At 35.2% G+C, this 19339-nt stretch overlaps 2 protein-coding genes and 1 long non-coding RNA gene across 3 annotated transcripts in view; 2 read left to right on the top strand and 1 right to left on the bottom strand.

Moving 5' to 3' along the window:
* The window catches only part of mbo (Nuclear pore complex protein Nup88), a 361088-nt gene extending 355775 nt beyond the window's left edge, over window positions 1-5313 (top strand). Inside the window, exons 11-15 of the mRNA XM_071591761.1 lie at window positions 54-133; window positions 2354-2500; window positions 2790-2916; window positions 3647-3780; window positions 5108-5313. Of these exons, the coding sequence (XP_071447862.1) occupies window positions 54-133; window positions 2354-2500; window positions 2790-2916; window positions 3647-3780; window positions 5108-5171 (552 nt within the window). The 3' untranslated portion in view covers window positions 5172-5313. The remainder of the gene's footprint in view (window positions 1-53; window positions 134-2353; window positions 2501-2789; window positions 2917-3646; window positions 3781-5107) is intronic.
* A 122-nt stretch (window positions 5314-5435) lies between these two features.
* Window positions 5436-19339, bottom strand: part of CBP (sarcoplasmic calcium-binding protein) — a 39585-nt gene continuing 25681 nt past the window's right edge. Inside the window, exons 3-6 of the mRNA XM_071592709.1 lie at window positions 12866-13033; window positions 11224-11364; window positions 11043-11123; window positions 5436-6194 (exon numbers count right to left, since the gene is read on the bottom strand). Of these exons, the coding sequence (XP_071448810.1) occupies window positions 6048-6194; window positions 11043-11123; window positions 11224-11364; window positions 12866-13033 (537 nt within the window). The 3' untranslated portion in view covers window positions 5436-6047. The remainder of the gene's footprint in view (window positions 6195-11042; window positions 11124-11223; window positions 11365-12865; window positions 13034-19339) is intronic.
* The window catches only part of LOC139694253 (uncharacterized), a 37082-nt gene continuing 34109 nt past the window's right edge, over window positions 16367-19339 (top strand). Inside the window, exon 1 of the long non-coding RNA XR_011702108.1 lies at window positions 16367-16390. This is a non-coding gene — a long non-coding RNA (uncharacterized lncRNA). The remainder of the gene's footprint in view (window positions 16391-19339) is intronic.

Genomic DNA, 19339 nt, shown 5'->3' with positions numbered 1-19339 from the left:
ATTTTTCTACATATCTCACAGATGATGATTCCTAATTCATGGCATTTCAATAGCTTCTAGGTCGTGCAACCCAGCTGTTCCGTGAGGAGTATATAAAACGGCATGATCGTGCTAGAGAAGAAGCTGAAAAGAGGTAACTAGTGAAATTTGAGCAACAGTAAATTTAATGAAATAGTGTACTCAAATTTGATGTTTTACCAACCAATTTTCATTATTTCTGTATTTTTTCATTATGTGTGTCTCTTGGGTAGTCACCTTTCATATTTTTTCATCCTGAAGAAAAGTTGATTGAAGCCCTCCATTCATTCATATCTGATCCTAGTTTTATATTCTGTTTGATTTTCTTCATGGTATCCCTGTTAGCGTACTTGTTGTTTGGCTGATCTTATAATTCCCATCCCTTGTGTCCCTAACAAATGTATTGTATCTCAAAATTTGTCCATTCCATTTGGTTCTTCTTTTTCTGTAGTGCACCACATAGCCTTTCTCCTCTATTCTTCCTTGGATGCACTTCCTCATTTCATCCCTGGTTTATGTCTCTGGCACATCTGGAGTTCTAATCTCAAAAACATTGTTTTATCCACTGCTTCCTGATATTAATACACATTCAAACTTCTTTAAGCCCATGTTACAGGTTGGTGGAAACTTGCTCCACTTTCTATCGACGTCTTTTAATGTCTGCCTTCAGCATTTCTCATTTGAAGAATAGGATTTTATTTTTATTACATTTGTTTGCATGATTTTTATTCTTTAAGTACTTGAAGGATGTCTCTTGATCTACTTGATTCTATCTCTAAATGTTGACTCCATCTATGAAATGGAACAAATTAGCATCTTCCCCAATCATCTCAATATCTTTCATCTCCATTCTTCCAGTTTCTCATATAGTTTCTTTCAAGTAAATGTCAAAAAAACACTGGTGTTGTTAGAATTCTTATCTAGCGTCCTAATTTTATCCACTGATTCCACTATCCTTTCATCTCACTAAAAATAATACTCTTTATTCTCCAATGTGCATATTGTATGCATAGGATTCTTTTTGATTATTTCATAAGAAACCTTGTTATACTGGTATGAAATTCCTGAAATCATTACCTAGAATATTAAGGAAAATGGAAACTTGTTTGTATAAAAAGTATCAGTAACAATTTTTTCCGGATGTGTGCATGAAGTGTGCTTCATTCAGACCATTGGTTAAGTATGATCTGAGATCATATTGGTATTGATAAGATGGCGATTCACATCATTATCCCTGTAAATTTGGCACTGCAAAAGATCTACACTACACTCGTCCCGAAGGTCTTGATGGACAGCCAAGAGCAGAGTCAAGTGTCTGCTTGCAAAGGCATTCTGCGACTTCATCGCAACGAAGCCCCAACCCTCTAACAGTCCCAGTCCCAGCTTGGCACCAGCAGACTATTTCCTATTCTCAAAAATGAAATCCACTCTCAAAGAACACTACCATTTGACCGTAAGTGCTGTCAAAGAAGCTTGCACGCATACTCTTTAAGACCTTTCAGAATCCACCTACCAGGTTGCCTTCGAGTCGTGGAAAAGCCGCTGGCAAAAGTGTGTTGGCGCCCAAGGGATATGATCAGAATAATTTTGAGGCATATGGCAATATCTGAAATGAATCTATTTTTCCTAAACTTCTCCCGATACTTTTTATACAAACGATGTAAAACTTATCAGTTCATGAGCAAATATCAATGCTATACAGAAGATGAAATAATGTCTCTTTTTGTAGATAATTAATTTTATATTTATATGTGCTGTTACTATTCCTGTTTTCTGTTTTTTTTTATTTGCGACTGTACATTTGTATCAAACTATTTGCAACGTATTGTGTTCGTCGGCAATATTGCAATCAATGTGATGTGTTCTATACATGTCTCGAACATGTCTTTTGGGAAACAATAAGCATCATTATCATCATTCATCAAAGTAATAATATATCAGTGAAGGTAATAGTTATGAAATTGGATCACGATCAAAATCATTACATTAACCCAGGCAAATGGAGGAGAATAATGTCCTGACTACTGTGTTGTGTGATGTAATTCTTGTTCATTTGAAAGATTATTATTTTAACGCTTAAATTAATTTCAAGTTTCAGAAATCCAAAATTTTTTCCCTTCAATTTTGGTTGATTATTCCTGTTATGAAGATTTATGAACTTGCGTGACACCAAAATCTCAGTTAGATTCTATTCACATCTTCTGCTTCTCATTTTCTTTGATGTGTAAACCATTTAATCTCTCCTAGCAATCCTCAGTCCATACTTTCACCAAGGGAAGTCATTCTGCATCATCTTGTTTTTTTTTTAAAAACTCCCTCTTATTTTTTTTCCTAGGGTAAGGACACTTATTGCCCTGAAGACCCAACAATTAGACGAGATATCTCGACTTGAGGGTGAGAAGGAAAATTTGAAGAGAGCATCTGAAGCACTGGCTAGTAAATATAAGGATGCTAAAGAAATGCAAGATATGCTGGCAAGGAGGTGAGTGTGTAGAATGATCTGGTACTTTCCCGGCGAATAATGTTTTCCAAGATTATTCGGGTCCCCCACCAGGTCCACGTTCGTAGGTTTGCTGACGTTTCGATGGACGACTCGGCCATCGAAACGTCGGCAAACCTACGAACGTGGGCCCGGTGGGAGACCCGAATAATTTTGGAAGGTGAGTGTGTATTTCAACTATTTTATTACGTTTTGGTAAGGGTTTGGTAGGTTATTAATTTTAGATTATGTAATGTATTTAATCGAAATCCATGTTATATTTTCTTGAAAGAGCTGGAAATCTTCTACGATTGGCTACCCTCAGACAACCTGTGATTTCCTATGCTGAAAAACAACTTGCCAAGGAATTGAAATCAACTGAAGTGAAGGTGGGCGATTTGCAGAACTCACTTGAAAAGGTTTGTCTATTTTAGCTCTTTTGATTGCTAAGTTCATCTTATAGGAAAGATGTCAATTTGAAATTGTATTTTTCTCTGTACACCTATCAGAAGTCCATACACTTATAATTATAAAAATTGTTGCATTGTACTGCAAATGATTCTGTTAAAAATTATTGTCGCAATATTTCCCACAGTTTCTTTGAATTTGTCAAAGGTAAACACTCCAGGGTTTAAAGCTGGTTTTAACTTTGTGGGCCATGGTGCAACATTCAAGACTTACCTGTGACATTAGATGCACAATATTTTGCCGTAATATCTTGTTCCGTTAAAGTCCCCAAAATTTCTGAGTGTAAGAGGACACCTCAGTAGCTTAACTGGCTAAAGCACTTGGCTGGGCATCAAGGAATCTGGGTTTTAGTCCTGGCCAAGGGAAATGATTTTTACACTTTGAAATTGTTGCATAAACAGTTAAGTTAAAGAGATTCTTAAGAGTGCCTGCTCACTAAAAGACTAAAGAAGACTCTGTATGCCATGTAAAACTGCTGGGACCAATTGGTATTGCAATGTAATATATATTCACTTCTGAATAATTAATGACTTTTTAGAGTCCTTGAAGATATTATATGATTTTCATTCTGTGTAAAATAACAAAATGTGCAATTTAAAAACTTTTCATAAAAAGCAAGAATTTTATTTTCATAAGTGTTTGGGTTTCTGTTCATAGAATAAACTTGAATTATTATTACAGGTTAAGGCCAAGCAAAGCTATCAGCAAATGCAAATAGAAAAGTGGTACAGTACTGAGGGAACAGATGGAGCAAAAAAATCTGCACACCTTACTGATCTTCAGATTCAAACAATTAAGGATGCTCTTGTCAAGAGGTAAGCTGTGCAGAGACTTGGGTTGTTACATGCTTGCGACTAAGCATATATTGGACTCTTGGAAAATTGTTCGATATTTCACATTAGTTTTCAAGAAGTGTGCACATTAGATACATATGATATATATGATATTACTCTGCTGATCACAATTCATTTGAGATTCTGATTCATATCTCCAGTTATACTATGATTTTAACTGTAGTTTCTCAAGGCAGTTGACTATTCATCATTCTGTACCCACTGAAAACAAAATCAGTTGTTCAAATTAACTTTTTCCTTTGAAAATAAAATATAGGAAATGGTAATTCACCTACATTTAAATTAAGTTTGTTAGAGTGGAAGATTCATGTATATGTATAGCTTGATATAATTTTTTTTAAATAATGGTATGAGTTAGTAAAGAATTAGTCACATTCATATATTCAGGCAAGAGTAAGAAGTTGAAAAAATAATTTATGATTAAGGCAGATAAATTAAGAAATTAAAGAAAAATTGATATTTTTATGCTGAAAAACACTAGGCAAACACGAATAGCAAGTAGCTAATGGCAGTTTCACTGAATTTTATGACAAGCTTGAAGTATTTCTGATTTTTTGCATCAATTTCATTAACAAACTCACCATTCTTATTGTATGGATATTCACAATATTTGGCCTAAACCCTCTTGCTTCACTTGGCAAAACTGTTGTGCTCCAGAGGAAGGTGTGAATAAATGCAATTTAACAGCTGAAAATTCAACTATTCATTTAAATTATTTTCTTTTGTGTCACTCTTCCAAGTCTGCTGTTTAGTCATTTTTTCTAGAAAATATTCTGTAGATTTAAATACATGACTTTAGATTGAAAATAACATTGCAAACAAAGCTTGTGGTACTGAGATGTGCAATGGGAGTGGGGAAAGTGACCATTGAAGGATTAGAGAAGGTTAGGTGGAGTTAGGGAAGGTAAGGACAAGAGATTGGCAGTAGCATAAGTGAAGGAAGCCCTTGATGGGATATGTGCACATTCTCTTCTCATTTTGGGTTTTCTCATTCCTGCTGAATCCTAACAAAGGTCAGTTCTCCTAACCTACGAGCCACCAGGCTAAGCAGCAATTTCTAGTTGGTCCCAGAGGATCCCTCTTTCAGGAGGGGGTCCACACACACACAATCCACCCCTCTTACCCATTTTAGCAACTTGGATATCCCTCCAAACATCGCCCCAGTGCGCAAGTACCTTGAGCTTTGGTCAGTCTTTAGAAAAGTGATAAGTAGTAAGTTCTGATGCATTTTCTAACATGTCTGAATGTATTCACTTGCTCATCAGATTCCAATGTTTTCCTTTCACAGGAATGATGAATTAAACATGCTGAAGGAAAGGGCTGATAGAATGCTTCAAGAATTAGGAATGTGAATATGAATGAAGTCTCATTTTCCTTAATAACCAAGTATTTTTCCACGTCAGTGTGAGAAGTGATTTGTTCTTTATTACCATGATTTTGACATCCAATAAAGTTCAACTTATTTATGAAAGGACCATTTTTTTTAACCTTAAGGTACTTCTTTTTAGAAATAAATTCATATGTTACATAGTTTGTAAGAACTTATATTTCTACAATTTACATTAATATGCAATAAAAAAATTACTTACATAAATTTACTTATGTAAATTATCACATTCACTAGCATTCTCTCATTCAAGGCACCAGAATTTGAAATGATCTTAAATTGCAGATTAGCATGTTTTAAAGTGCAATTGATATTGTCAGCGTATAAAGTAAAATTAGCTTTCATTGATGTTGCTTATTACATTTAAAGTAAACAGGAATCAAGGCAACATTTTGGGCAAAGTTAATCTCATTATAGGCAGCATTCATTCATATATTCATCCACAATTGCACAGCCGATGAACAGTACTCATTTTTTTCTCAAAAATATGGACATCTTTATTCCAGAGTTGTTCATTACCTATTCTACCCAGCTACCAAAAAATATCAGAGAATAAGTATACATTCAATTTTTACAGTGAAACTAATAGCTACACGTTACGACTTTTTTAGTGATGTCTTTTTCATCTCCTGAGGTAAAGGCATCCCACAAGAGGAAGAGGGAATTTCAAAGCACTGAATTCAGAGTAGTAAGGCCTAAGTATTATAGATTAACCCAATTTTGTTATCTCCTTATCCTCTCTCTATGATGATGGTGCTATGGAATGTCTTAGGCAGCAGTTCAGGATTAGGCCATAACAAGGCTGAAAATGCAATTTTTTTCCTTGAATTGTGTGTGAAATTCAGCGAAACAGAGGGCCCCAGAAGTGCTTGCTGGGTTTTTTGTCGTCTTCTGTGCGGAAGAACTCTCTCCCTGTTCTCACAAATTCTTTCAAGCTCAGAAGTCCGTCACCATTGGTGTCAATTGCATTGAAAGATTTTATCGCCTCCTGAAAAATTCAAAAGACAAAGCTGGAAAATTTTCCTTTTGTAACAAACTTAAAGAGTGTTCTGAAATGTCTTTTTACTTTATATACAATGGCTATTGATTTTGGTCAGACAGGATACCCATCTGCTCATTTTTGTTAAGAAAATCTCTAACAGTAAGCAGTAGAAACAATATTACTATTTATCTGAAAGGTTAAAAACCTTGTAGTTGATCTTCTATAAATATTGTTTGGGACTTTTTAAAATTTAGACTCCTGGAGATAGGAGGTATAACAAATCACCATGAAAATTAAGAATTTGAAGACAGTACCAAGAGCAATACAAATACTCCAGGCCCAATACCATTTCAATAACAATTATAACAAAGAGGCATCTTAAACAATTATTTAGATGAGATATTTGAGGAAAAATAATTTTTATTGAACTGGAAATGGTATATTCTTTATATTGTTGCCATAGTTGGATAAAATTAAAACTATGACCCTGAGTCATTTGCTTTGCAATGATTTTGAACACGACTAGTTAACACATTAAGTCATCTTGTTTGTGGCACAGAAGCATGATAGATGGCTAATGATAAGATTCATTGCCTGGTTTTACCTATGGGTGAACCCCCTCAGAATCTTACGGGGTGGTCCACACTAAAGTGCATTAGACCTTTTGTAAAAGATTCATGTACTGATTCCTACAGTAAAACTTCAGCAGCAGAATAGCAGGTTTTACTCCTTCAGTAAGTTATTTAAAAATGGACATAAATATTTTGGTGGAAATTAAAAACTACAAGTTAAAGTTAAATTTTTTGTCAAAATCTTTTTCCAGCTTAAGCTACAAATATGGAAAAAGAAATAAGCCTTTTCAAACAATGTACAAGAAAGGTGTTTTAAAACCACTCATACCGAAGGAAAACTAGTATCCTAGGTTTTGATGAATATTTTTGTTCAACGCAAGACCTTTATTGTTTCATGGCCATTCATATTCAAATGATTTACATAATTAGGTTTCATTACGGCCAATGAACAGGTGAATGATAAATTCATACATTGAAACCTTTTGAATGAAGAAGAAAACTGCCACAAAAATCTTGCGAATGATATACAGTTGTCGGAGATTTTTTGTGTCATTCACTAGACACCTTCACATACATGTTTAATATGTTTGTTTAGAGCAGAAGAGATAAGATTAGATTCAAGTTAAAATTAGCCCAGCAGTGGTACATTACTATAGGTAATTTTGCTGCTCTATTATTTTTCTAAGTTTATGCTTCCAAATTTACAATGTCATTAAATTTTAAAATGTGAATACAATGTTTTTTCACAAATTTTATGCCCTAAAATGACATAATAATTTCAAAAACATTATGCCATATTTGCACTCCTATCCCATTTTTTCCTACTATCTAATTTAACTTTTGATTAAAGTTAGTGAATAGCATTTTTGTGGGAAATAAACGTCTCTTTGGTTTTTATTTCAGATAAATTTTCATGAAACTTGTAAATCCCAAGGTATTTCAAAATGCTATGATCCACATGCAAATGCTAAGTCACCCAAAATGGCTATATTACAAAGCAAAAATTGATGACGTTTTGGTAAGTGATGAATTATGTTTGACTTTTTAAACAAATTGAAATAATAACATATTAACATAAATACAATTTACAAAATAATCCTTGACAAATAGTTTATTTCTACACTTGGAAGTAATAGTATATGAAATAGTTAATGTCTTGCAACTTCATGGTTGCTTGCTTACAAGTAATGCAAGTGGCAACCATTTCAGCAATTTTTGTCATTGGGGCAAAATGATTAACACATTTCACAAGTCAGAGTAAATAATTCAAAAATGTAATAGTTGTATATTAGAATTACCCGGGAAAATACGATGGAAAATATTCCTTAATTTTTACAGGCATCAAGATATAGAGGAAATGCAAGCCAATTAAATGAAGAAGTCAGTTGACTAGCATGAAAGGATGGCATTATCTTAGTTATCATTCTTGATGGTATGAATGCAATTCTTTTCAAAATTTCTCCAAATTATTCTAGGTAAACATTGTGAGAGAATATTAAGTAGATGTGTCAAATGATTCTGGTCATAAATTTGCAAATGGGTACATAACATAATAGTAATATTTTTACAACTGCTTTTGGAAGAATATCAAGGGGAAAAACATGCTACCAACTATAAAGGAGCTCCAGCATCATGCACATGCCAGTAAAAACTTTTTGAAAAACAATGTGATGGGTGATGAGACAAGGACTTGCATATAGTGTGAAAACACTAGAGCTGACACTGATAGACAAAACAACTAACTGTCTACTATACAGATAGTAGACAGTTAGTTAGACAACACAAGCAAAAGCTCCATATGTTTTCTAATGGTGGAAACATAAATACTGATTTTTCTACTTCTTCCCTAAATGGCTCATAGATGTGTTCATGATGACTGGACACACTATTGCTGCAATCCTTTTTTAATGCTGTCACGTGCTGGATTGAAGTACGGGAGGTAGTGAAAAGGAGCAGACATACCTACAAAATCCCTTACAATAAGTATCGGGACTGGTTCCAAAATCAAAATTCATAGCAGTTATCATTACAGTTACTTAATAATCTTCAAATTACATTCCTCCTGCATCGATACACTTAGTTCGGCGCGCCTGCCACTCGTCAAAAGCACGCTGGAAGTCGGTTTCCAGAATACTGTTGAGAGCCTTTGTCGTCGCCGCTTGAACCGCCTCAATGGAGTCAAACCAATATCCTTTAAGGTAATAATGCTGTTGAGATAATCTTCATCTTCCTGGACGCAGTCCAAAATTTCTTGTGTGATTTCCACCCACAACAGTTCTTGTCCCTCGCTCAAGACTTCCGGCACTAGCTTCGCACATACTTTCCTCATTGCAAGACCCTCTGTTACAATGGTCTGGATAGTTCCAACTGAAAGGCTGGTCTACTTTATGATAAGGGTGATGGTTAAACGCCTGTCAGAGTCCAAAACTTTTTTCACTTTGGCCCCATGAGCATTGCTTCGAGCAGTCGTCGGGAGTCCGACGCTGCGCTCATCATCGACGAGCTCCTGAGCTTCCTTAAACATTTTGTGCCACTCAAAAACTCTTGTGCACTTAAGGCATCATCCCCATAAGCCTGTTTAATCAGTTCAAGGTTCTCCAATGCAGATTTCCCAAGTACAATGCAACACTTCACAGCGTAGCATTGCTCGACGGTGCGCTCCATGCTGGCACGATGACACCGCAAACAATCACATGTCACAAAAATCCACCTCCTGTCTCAACATATGCCCGGAGGCAACTGAACTAAAGTGCACCTGAGTGGTAGCGGACCCCTCTACCGAGCCGACTGGTCAATTCCCCTCCCACCACTTCGTTGAGGCTATAGCGAACAGTGACGATACTTATTGTACGGACCCGGTATATAGGTGACTTAAACAGCCCCAAGGGGACGTTTTGTAGACGTTCCCTCAAGAAACGGAAAGCATGATTATTTTGAATTAATTAGCAAACTTTGGAGGGGTACCCAGTTATGAGAAATATATTCCCCTCAAGAAGAGTAGACATGAGTTTTGAGCAGTATCTGAGTCCATTATTTTGAGTGCCAGATATTTTGAAGCCTTGGTTCCAAAGATATCAACATATATTACACGACCACCAGTTTATAGACTGTCCATTATTGTGACATATCTGCAAAGGGAGGTTTCTTTATGTTATACGAAATCTCAGACACATTCTTCACAGTCTAAAAGTATTGCCATGACTACAGAACATATACCAATAACAGTTGTGTTAATTATTACAACTTTGTGTCTATGCCTCAAATGATTGATTTGGGGTTATATCTAGATATTCTATAATGATTGGGAGAGAACATCTGAATATGAACACCTGAAATGTGTGGAAAAAATTCTTGAATGCTTTATCATAACCATAGGCCTGCGAGCACTTCATCAATGGCTCATGATTCTGGCCTGCCATGATTATTCAGGAGCCCCCTTCTTTGTAGAAATCACTCATAATAACTTTTTCCTATTTCCTGAGCTAAAAAGGGCATTAGAATGACATAGTTTTCAAATGGCAGATGATGATATTTAAAATCTATCATGAGAAGTTATTGAGTTCCCAAAACAAAAGTTCTAGGGATGCTTCCAAAAGTCGGAATTGGCATTTACAAACTATGGAGGGGACTTGGAAAGCGGCAATCACCTTCCAGACTGGATGAAAAAATTTGTTTATAAACTTTGAAAACCCTCCAAAATCAAAGATGAGAGCTGTTTAGTGAGGAGAGAGAAATGGCATATAATCCCCAGGAATGACCGTAACCATTTCCATAATTACTTCATGTGCATGTTTTGGGCCTTTTCTACTGTGTTTCAATTTTCTTGCAATCCTCTTGGTCCCAATTGGTTATCTTTTCATAATTCTTCCCTGCTTTATTTCAAGAACTATCATTCATTCATCAATTTGTATCATTCAAGTTGCATATGAGTAGATTTTTAACTTCTTTTCAATACACTTAGTTGGGTTCCCTAATCTTGCAATTTTGCAGTACCTTTGTTCCCCTCGACCATTTTACCTAGCTGCCTTCAACCTCTCCTTCCCACCCCTACCACAGATATCCTAACAATTAACTTTAACCAATCATCAATATTCCTCCTCCTTTGTCAACAGTGCCAAATCTATCATCTCTCCCCTCTTTTGCATGTTGTATGATATGTTGGCTCTTCCAAAGTTTTTCTCCTGATTCCATTTTATGGAAGCATTCCTAGCTGAGGAGAACCCTTTTAATTCTATGGAACTTTTTAACTTGAGCACATTTGAGCTGTGTATGTCTTACTTACCTCTTCACTTAAGCCAAGGCATTCAAAAAATAATTTAAATTCTGCAACAGATATTGATCCACTCTTATCTTTGTCAACAGCCTGTAATTTAGAGACAAATTTTACTTTAATTCACTTTGCTCTTTATTCAGTAATATGTGTTTTATTACTTAAATTTATTTTTATTCATTGAACCACTAACCTTGAAAAGATAAGGTAGGAAAAGGTGTGCCTTTTTCTTGAGGCTCCTGTCATTGATCACATGAGTCATGTTGGTGACATATTGTTCCATTGTAATTAAGTTGTATGGATCTTCTGCACCCCATTGCTCCTCCCATACATTCTGAAATAAAACAGCAATGTTTCCTCAGTTAAGTTTAACTCTATTATGTAGTGGTACCAGCAATAATTATTTTTATATCAAAGTGTATTTTATGATTATATTTAATTTCAAAAAAACATCCCATAATGAAATTAAAAACTATTCCATAGTGATTTATCAGTAATTTAGACAATTTTCAGAATTTTTGGAATATTAATCAATAATATAACTACACATGCCTAATTTTAGGTATGCTTTATTACAAACATACTTAAGCAACAAAATTCATCATATAGAACTGGTAATCTCAACTTTAAATCTTACTTATTATTAGAGCAAAAGGGGTATGATATGGTAGTCTAGGGTAGAGCATTGGGATACAGAAAGGAGGGCTTAGGTTCGATAAATGGGCAAGCCTTCTGAACACCCTCAGCTTCACCCAAGCTGTGTGACTTTTTGGGTACAATAACTTCCTGGGAAACTATAGGAGGCACAGGGAAAGCAACTGGCCTTCCTAATCTGATGTGTGAATTTCACATGGCATTGAGCATAGTATTGGGTAAATTAACCAAACTCACCTTCAGGTTGAAAACTGTGTTTCTGGTTGAATCAAGAATTGTGTAAAATAATTATTGATCTGGACAAATTTGTAGACATCGTTTTCTTCAATTGACATTGACAAAATATCTTTCTTCCAACAGATGCAACTCTCACTAATTTTATGTCTGTCCTTACTATTCTTTCAATGTTAATTTTGGGGAAAATTTTAGTTCGCATTAAGCATTCAGTAATTACCCATATATACACATATATAAAGGGTAGGCAAAACTTTCTATCCTTGCATGTCTATTTTTCTCATGAGTAGTAACTATAGGTAACAAAGTAGAACAGGATTAATTGAACATTAGCCCTAATACATTTTCTTTCCACTAAACTTTCCTTTTTAATATATGCAGAAACTGATTCCTGCAAATTTCTCATGACACATGTCTGTTAATATAACTTTTATTATGCAACTTTGGTCTAGGGTGTGAGGAAAATGTAATTGGCTTTTTTAATACATTTAATTATTGAGAGGAAAAAAAAGTTCATTACAATAGCATAAAGGTACTAAATATAAATAGGTAGGATTAAATAAGCATCTGTTTTTCAAATTAATGCAATCCGAGTTTATGAATTCATAAATAGGGAATTTAGGAGGTAAAAGTTTCTTGGACATTAGCAGTGACAATCAATGATTTTTTATAAATTTCATAAATATGTAGCACATTTATTTGTTCATAAAATAGTGATTGGGGAGTATCAGTTAGCCTATGTTGAGTGTTCCATCAAGATCCTTGGGCTGAGTCTCCACCTAATTTCATATGGATTGGGAATTCAGCTATTTAGGACCTTCATATTGTTTTAGAAACAATTTCATTTCCAAACAAAAATTCCAAGTAAATTGACAGAGGGCACCCACCTTGATTTAACTCCAAAAAGTCTAATATCAACACAATATTGCATATAAAATTGTACCTACCTTCAAAGCTGTGTGAAAATCCTCCTGCTGCTTCTTTGTAAGATGTCCCAAATTCACAAATTTATCAGCAATTATACGGAAATCATCCCACGAAACCACACCATCATTGTTAATGTCCATGAGAGCATGGATTGTGTACATTTTTCGCCTCCAAAATTGGCTTGTTCCCTAAGTAGTAAAAGATGGAAAGAATTATATTACATTCATTTCACAATAATCATGTAGTGAGAATAATTAAACACTGATTTGCTTTCCAGTAAACACATAGAAATGAAACTTAAATATGTTACAGATGGCAAAAATATGTAATCATTATTTTTTAAATTTCTAAATGTGCAATCTTTTCAATTTAAATTTCATTTAAGTCCATGTTAAAGACTGACTGAAATCAAATTAGAACAGTAAGAAATTATTAAATATATTTTCTCATGTTGGTATTCTCAATACCACTGTACAAACATTAAGTTTAACTTGTTGGAAAAAGTTTTATTTGATAATTTAAATTCCATCTCCATTGTCTAAATGGACAGGAGTATCCCAAAATACATATTAACGGACAACAACCATAATAATTGGACAAATAAAATTATCATTGAATTTTACTCAATATCAGCTCTCAGCCAGATACTTCTGGACTCTATAGTAGGATTTTTGGATCAAGAACTGCCCCATCTTTTTTCTAAATTAGTCCAATGTTTGTATGGTCAAATAGATAATGACGTCTTTCAGTCGGGTCATTTAAGCTCCTTTTTAGGCTATAAAGGTTTAGTTTCGTTTTCCTTAATGGAAGGCAAAATCAGACAACATTTACCAAGGAAATGAATTATATAAGTTAACTTCATGACCACAGTTGCCAAGATTCTGGCAATATGCAGGAGAAGAAGTTATTGCAAAGAAATAGTTAAAAACACATAGAAATAGATTGAACAACTTTGATGTATAACATTAGTTGAGTCATCATTTATGACTTGAATACCAAAACTGAAACAAGAATTATGCATTGCTTTTCCATGAGCTCCCTCCTTGGGTTGATAATTCAGTCTCCGTGAAGATAAAAATTTGCCAAAACTGCCATTAAAACATGAATTCATAAATCATTCATGCATTAATCACTATCAAACTCAGGTGAGAGCCATTCAAAACCCTTGGGGAAATGTGAATGATATAGCGAAAGCCATTTATGTAAACTTGCAACTCAACATTCAAAGATATTTTCACAGGAGAAATAAAAATGAAGAACCTTCAGGATTACATCAAATTTAGTATGAATTGACTCGCCAACACTTTCAGCTCTTGGCCCACAGAAACTGATTGCATAATCCATTATATCCTTTGATATTCAGGATAATTGGGGACTCACTGGTGATCACAAAATATACCACACATCAGAGTTCAAATCCCCAAGTACGATTTCCAGAGAATTAATGTTATTCCACATTGACTGAATGTTAAAATTTATAAGAAAGGATGTTGGGGGTATCTTCGTCATATAGTCTTTGTTTTTTATATTCCTCATGGTAGATGAGTTGAAAGCCTTGGCTGGTTTGTGTTGGTAATTGTTTTGTGCATATTTTTACCATTATCAAGAATCACATTGGATGGGTTTTGGCTGACATCAGATACATCTTATAGAGTGGGAGAGTTGATAGTACCTAACTCAAGTCTTACTTGTTAATTGATTAACTGGCTTAAGAATAGACCGAACCGTGCGTTACCACTCAAAGATTAGTTTGGAGGTTACAGGTGCTTTTTCACCCTTGCCATAATTACTATTATGATTAAGGTCATGGTTGAAAACTTGATGCTCAAGAGTTTTTACAATACTATGAGAACAGTAAAACCTACCAACTCTTACACAATGGGGCCACAGATTGTCATGTAGGAGGTCATTATAAAATGATCTGAAAATAAACTTACTCTTACCTTGCGCATAAGGTCTTCTTCTTGTAACAAACTTTTCCCAAGCATGTTTTAAACCAACTAGTAGGAAAATCAAGAACTTTGATAGATTCGCTGAATTTGGTGAAACTTTTTGGAGGTAAGTTAAATTATCTGAATTATTAATAGATGGGTATAGACTGTGCAAAATATAGTCGCACAACCATCTCTTAAAGGACACTATTACTAAAAATATACTTGGCTAATTTCCAAGGCCAAACAATCTTTCCATATAATCAACTATATACGCAGATGGCATTAACAATTATATGATTCATCAAATAGTATAGAGAATTCTAAACGAAAGGCAACATGGTAAATAATATTTAAAATTATTATCCTGAATTTATCCTTCCTGTGATGGTATAATTTTTCCATTTTTGCAGCCACATATGTTATGCAGGAGGAACCTTTTCTTTCCAGCAAGAACTTCCACTCTTACACATCCTTAAGTCATATGGCAATCAGCAGAAAATTACAAATTCTTCCGTTTTTGGTACTGTGCCTGCCCCTATTGTTTTACCATAATAACCACTTTAGTAAAATGGCCATGTTAAAATTGGGAACTTCAGAATTCTTATGGGTCTTTCCCTCATTTTAACTCCACAAAACGATTGAAATTATATAAATAAATGAGACAGTCAATGTTGAAGTTTTTAAAAAGTACACTGCCTAAAGCAGTATGAGAATCAAAAGTTTGACAAGTGGAGTGTCTATATAGGCCAGGTCTCAGATCATATTTTGATGCAATGTGGCAGGTGACTCATAAAAACTTAAACAATAGTTTATTAATCATCTCACTGTTTGGATTATTCAACCAAAAGTTTAACCAAAAAAGGCCTTTAATCATTTAAATTATGAATAACTACCTTTTAGCTGAACATTATCCATGAATAGTGTACTTAGCACCATTGGTTCATAATCAGGGGGTAAAAGGCTCAATATATCTTAAAGAAACTTCTTATCTCCTATCTATCTTACTTCTTCTCTCTTATCTTATTACCTCTCTTTGCTTTTAATTCATTTGAACCTTTCATTATGTTATGCATATTTTCCACTGAAACTCCTACCCATGAATGTGTTTACAGTTATGCATGGAACCATTCCTAAAGAATATATACCTTTGATGGGTTCATTTTTTTAAAATAAGGGGTCTACAAACTGGCAGGGAATGTACTGCTGACTCATTAAATCATGGAATGTATTATTTAGGATGAGTAGAAGAGCACAAATTTAAAGTACCTAAGTGGAATTCAGTTAACTTGAAAAAATATGCATTAATATAATACAAACTTTTGAAATATATTTAAATTAGATCTGTCCTGCTTTAGATTAACTTTTTTTATCATGATAATGTTACTGTTGTGACATCTCCTGCAGTTTCTTGGAATTGATCATGTTTTTATTCAAGCAAATTTATAGCATCAATTTTTATTGACCCTGCCAGCACCCTTTAGGTAAATTGATTACTCCAACCCACATTCAGCCAGAGGAAGTGGCAATTGGTAGACTTCCCTCTCTTTGGTCAACTGTGAAGTGTTGGGGCATAATTGAAAATGGAAAAATTGACACCTCTGGAAAACTATGGTAAGTGTAATACAGTTAACTTGAAAATATATGCATTAATATGATTCAAATTTTTAAAATCTATTTAAATTAGATATGCTTTCATTTGGATTAAATTTTGTTCATTCATGATTTAATTTGGTTCAAGTTAATTTATAGAACCAATTTTTATTGACCAAGCCAACGCCCTTTAGGTAAATTGATTACTCCAACCCACATTCAGTTAGAGGAAGTAGCAATTGGTAGTCTTCCCTCTCTTGGGTCAACTGTGAAGTGTTGTGACAGTGTTGAAAATGGAAAATTAGACAGCCCTGGCACTCTAAAGTATATACATTATTTTCTGATTATCTATTTTTATGCCATCTATTTCTGACACAATTTTAATCTTATCACTTTTTAATACATGATTTTTCGGGCGAAAAGCATCGATTTTTGTGGTTTGAATCAATTCATAACCTTGATACGCCAATCATTGAAACAATCTCTACTCTCTCATTCACTTGAAACTTAAATTGATTTGTAGTCAGCATGAGTGAAATTCTCGTGATCGCGCATTTACAAGTCACTTTCCACTAAATGGGAACATCATGGCAATATAATTCCCGCCATTCTCCTCTTAGGAAATTCCGCATGAACGTCATTCTGTCTGAACGTCCGAACGCCTATTCACAACAACCGAGAATTGAGAGGTTCTACGTGCGTTTCCGCCAGGCCGTCTCGTTGAGTCCCAATTGTGACGAATCGGGAGAATCACTCAGCTGAGGGGAGTATTAAAGGATATGCACGTAGACATCCGGTGCAGAGGCATTCGCTCCCTGGGGCGTTCGTTCACCCGACCGTGTTTATGACCCACTCGGCAAACTCGACCTTCTCCCCCTACACTATGACGCCCACGTGCGTCAGTGAAGTCGAGACCGCTGTCACGTATGTGCATGGTTGCTTCCCCGCCGATCCTTTTGGTTGCACCCGAGCTATCTCACCTGCTGGCGGCGTTTAGCGGCCATTGGATTAGCATTATTTTTCAAAGAATAAATCTGGTGAGGGCGCAATATTTTTGTCTTTTTTCCCGCCCCTCTCCTCACCCAAATCTTAAAGCTGCACCTGATCATTAACTCATGTCTATGCCTGAATCTTCGTCTCTTATGCCTTCAGACGACTTATTTTGTAACTGAAAATAATTACTTATTAACTCAAGAATGGCAACGCTGATTTGTTATGAACCAAAACAGCGTATTAGAGTATCATAGAATATCATTCAATTATTTGTTGACGACGCCTCATGGGGAAACTGTATCCATCTTTCTCACTTATGGGTTTACCATTGTGGCCGCTATAGGCGGCGTGTATTTAATCTATTGGGTACAATTCGGAGGGGAAGAAAGATTTTGATGAAGGTTCTCTTCCCGCTTTCGTCCCTACGTCTCTTCCAACCTCTCCTTCGACCATGTCCTCACGTTTTCTTAAAATTTATTTCGGAGAACTGAAAAGCGATGGAAATGGACTTTGGGATACGCAGCCGTGGTCGGATAAGAATGGAAAGAATATGAAATGAGTTTAGAGAGCGGGTAGGGGCGACTATAAATACATTAGACACTGTGAATGGGAAGAAACTGAACTTATATGGACAAGTGACCGATGGAGGAGCGATGACCATCAAAGATAAGACGCTTAAATCTAATACAAGGGAGGAAAAGAGGAAGACCCAAAATAACTTGGAAAGAGGTTAGTAAATGCAATGAGAGGCAGGGATTTCCAAGAAAACGATTGGCAAGATAGTCGGGAGCTTGAATGCAAGAAACGCCTCATGGTCCACTCGCAAAATAAATAATTATATTTTCAAGGATAAACAGTGCGGGAAGGAATATGAAATACATTAAAGGACGAGCATATTAGTCTCCGTGGGGAAGGTGGAAGGTTCCAAACAGAAAAAAATCCCTCACCCGAACATTGAACCACGGACCTTCTGTTTTTCGGACCGATGCCCTGACTACTTTAATGAATGTATACGTATGCCTGATGGAAAATTCCCTTTCGACATTGCCTTCTAGTCCGGTAAATCGCGGACTACAAACTATTTGAAGCATTTTAGAAAATCGGCAAAAATTACCTGAACATTAAAATGTTTTTATATCAAATTAGAATTACATTTCGAGAGAATATTTTTTGTGGCGGTCATCATAAGACATATCAATACCATCCGGGTAACTCTGAAATTGCTTGCTTTTACTGCTCTAAAATACGGTCCGCGAATTAGTTGATTAAAATATACAAAAATATATTTTTCTCAATAAAATTGATACGTCACTATCAATGCAGGTTATTGGAAATTTGTACTCGGGTAACTTATGCATTTAAATGTAAATTCAACATTTGCGAGATATTTTCTACTTATTATCAAAAATTAATAGCAGTATCTTAATCAGAGTAACTTACTTGAATTCAAAAGACCAATGCAAAGTATTGTTGTGCATTCCACCATCTCTTTAGGCACTGAATAACCACTTTTAGGTCACCGCGAAGACCGCGAAGTTTTTCGCGGTGGATTCAATTCTGCCCATTTTGCAAGGTAAGGGTCGTAAGGCTTACACTCATGGCGTATGAGGGCGTATTGATCATGCTTCTCAATGGGTAGAAATATTCACGCGTAGATAACAGCCGACTTAAGCTAAGAAGGCGTCCAATATGAAGACAGCTTTTTTCTCCAAAAGACGGAAGAAATGATTGAAAATAGTAATAAAGAGAGGAGCAATTGAATATGGACAGTTGGAAAATGCCAAAGAGGAATAGAAAGCTACGAAACTTGGTTTTGGAGACGTATACTGAAGATGAAACAAACAGATAAAATGAGAAAAGAAGAAAGGCCAAGCAGAGTAAATGTGAATACCGAATGACAGAACTCGACGGATTGGGCATACCTTAAGACAGTCTATAACTTAGGGAACAATGTTAGGTAAAATCACATAAGGAAGA

This window comes from Hetaerina americana, unplaced genomic scaffold (genome assembly GCF_022747635.1).
Source record: "Hetaerina americana unplaced genomic scaffold, ioHetAmer1.1.p SCAF_5, whole genome shotgun sequence".
Lineage (NCBI taxonomy): Eukaryota > Metazoa > Arthropoda > Insecta > Odonata > Calopterygidae > Hetaerina > Hetaerina americana.
This window is presented reverse-complemented; position numbering and strand designations above follow the sequence as displayed.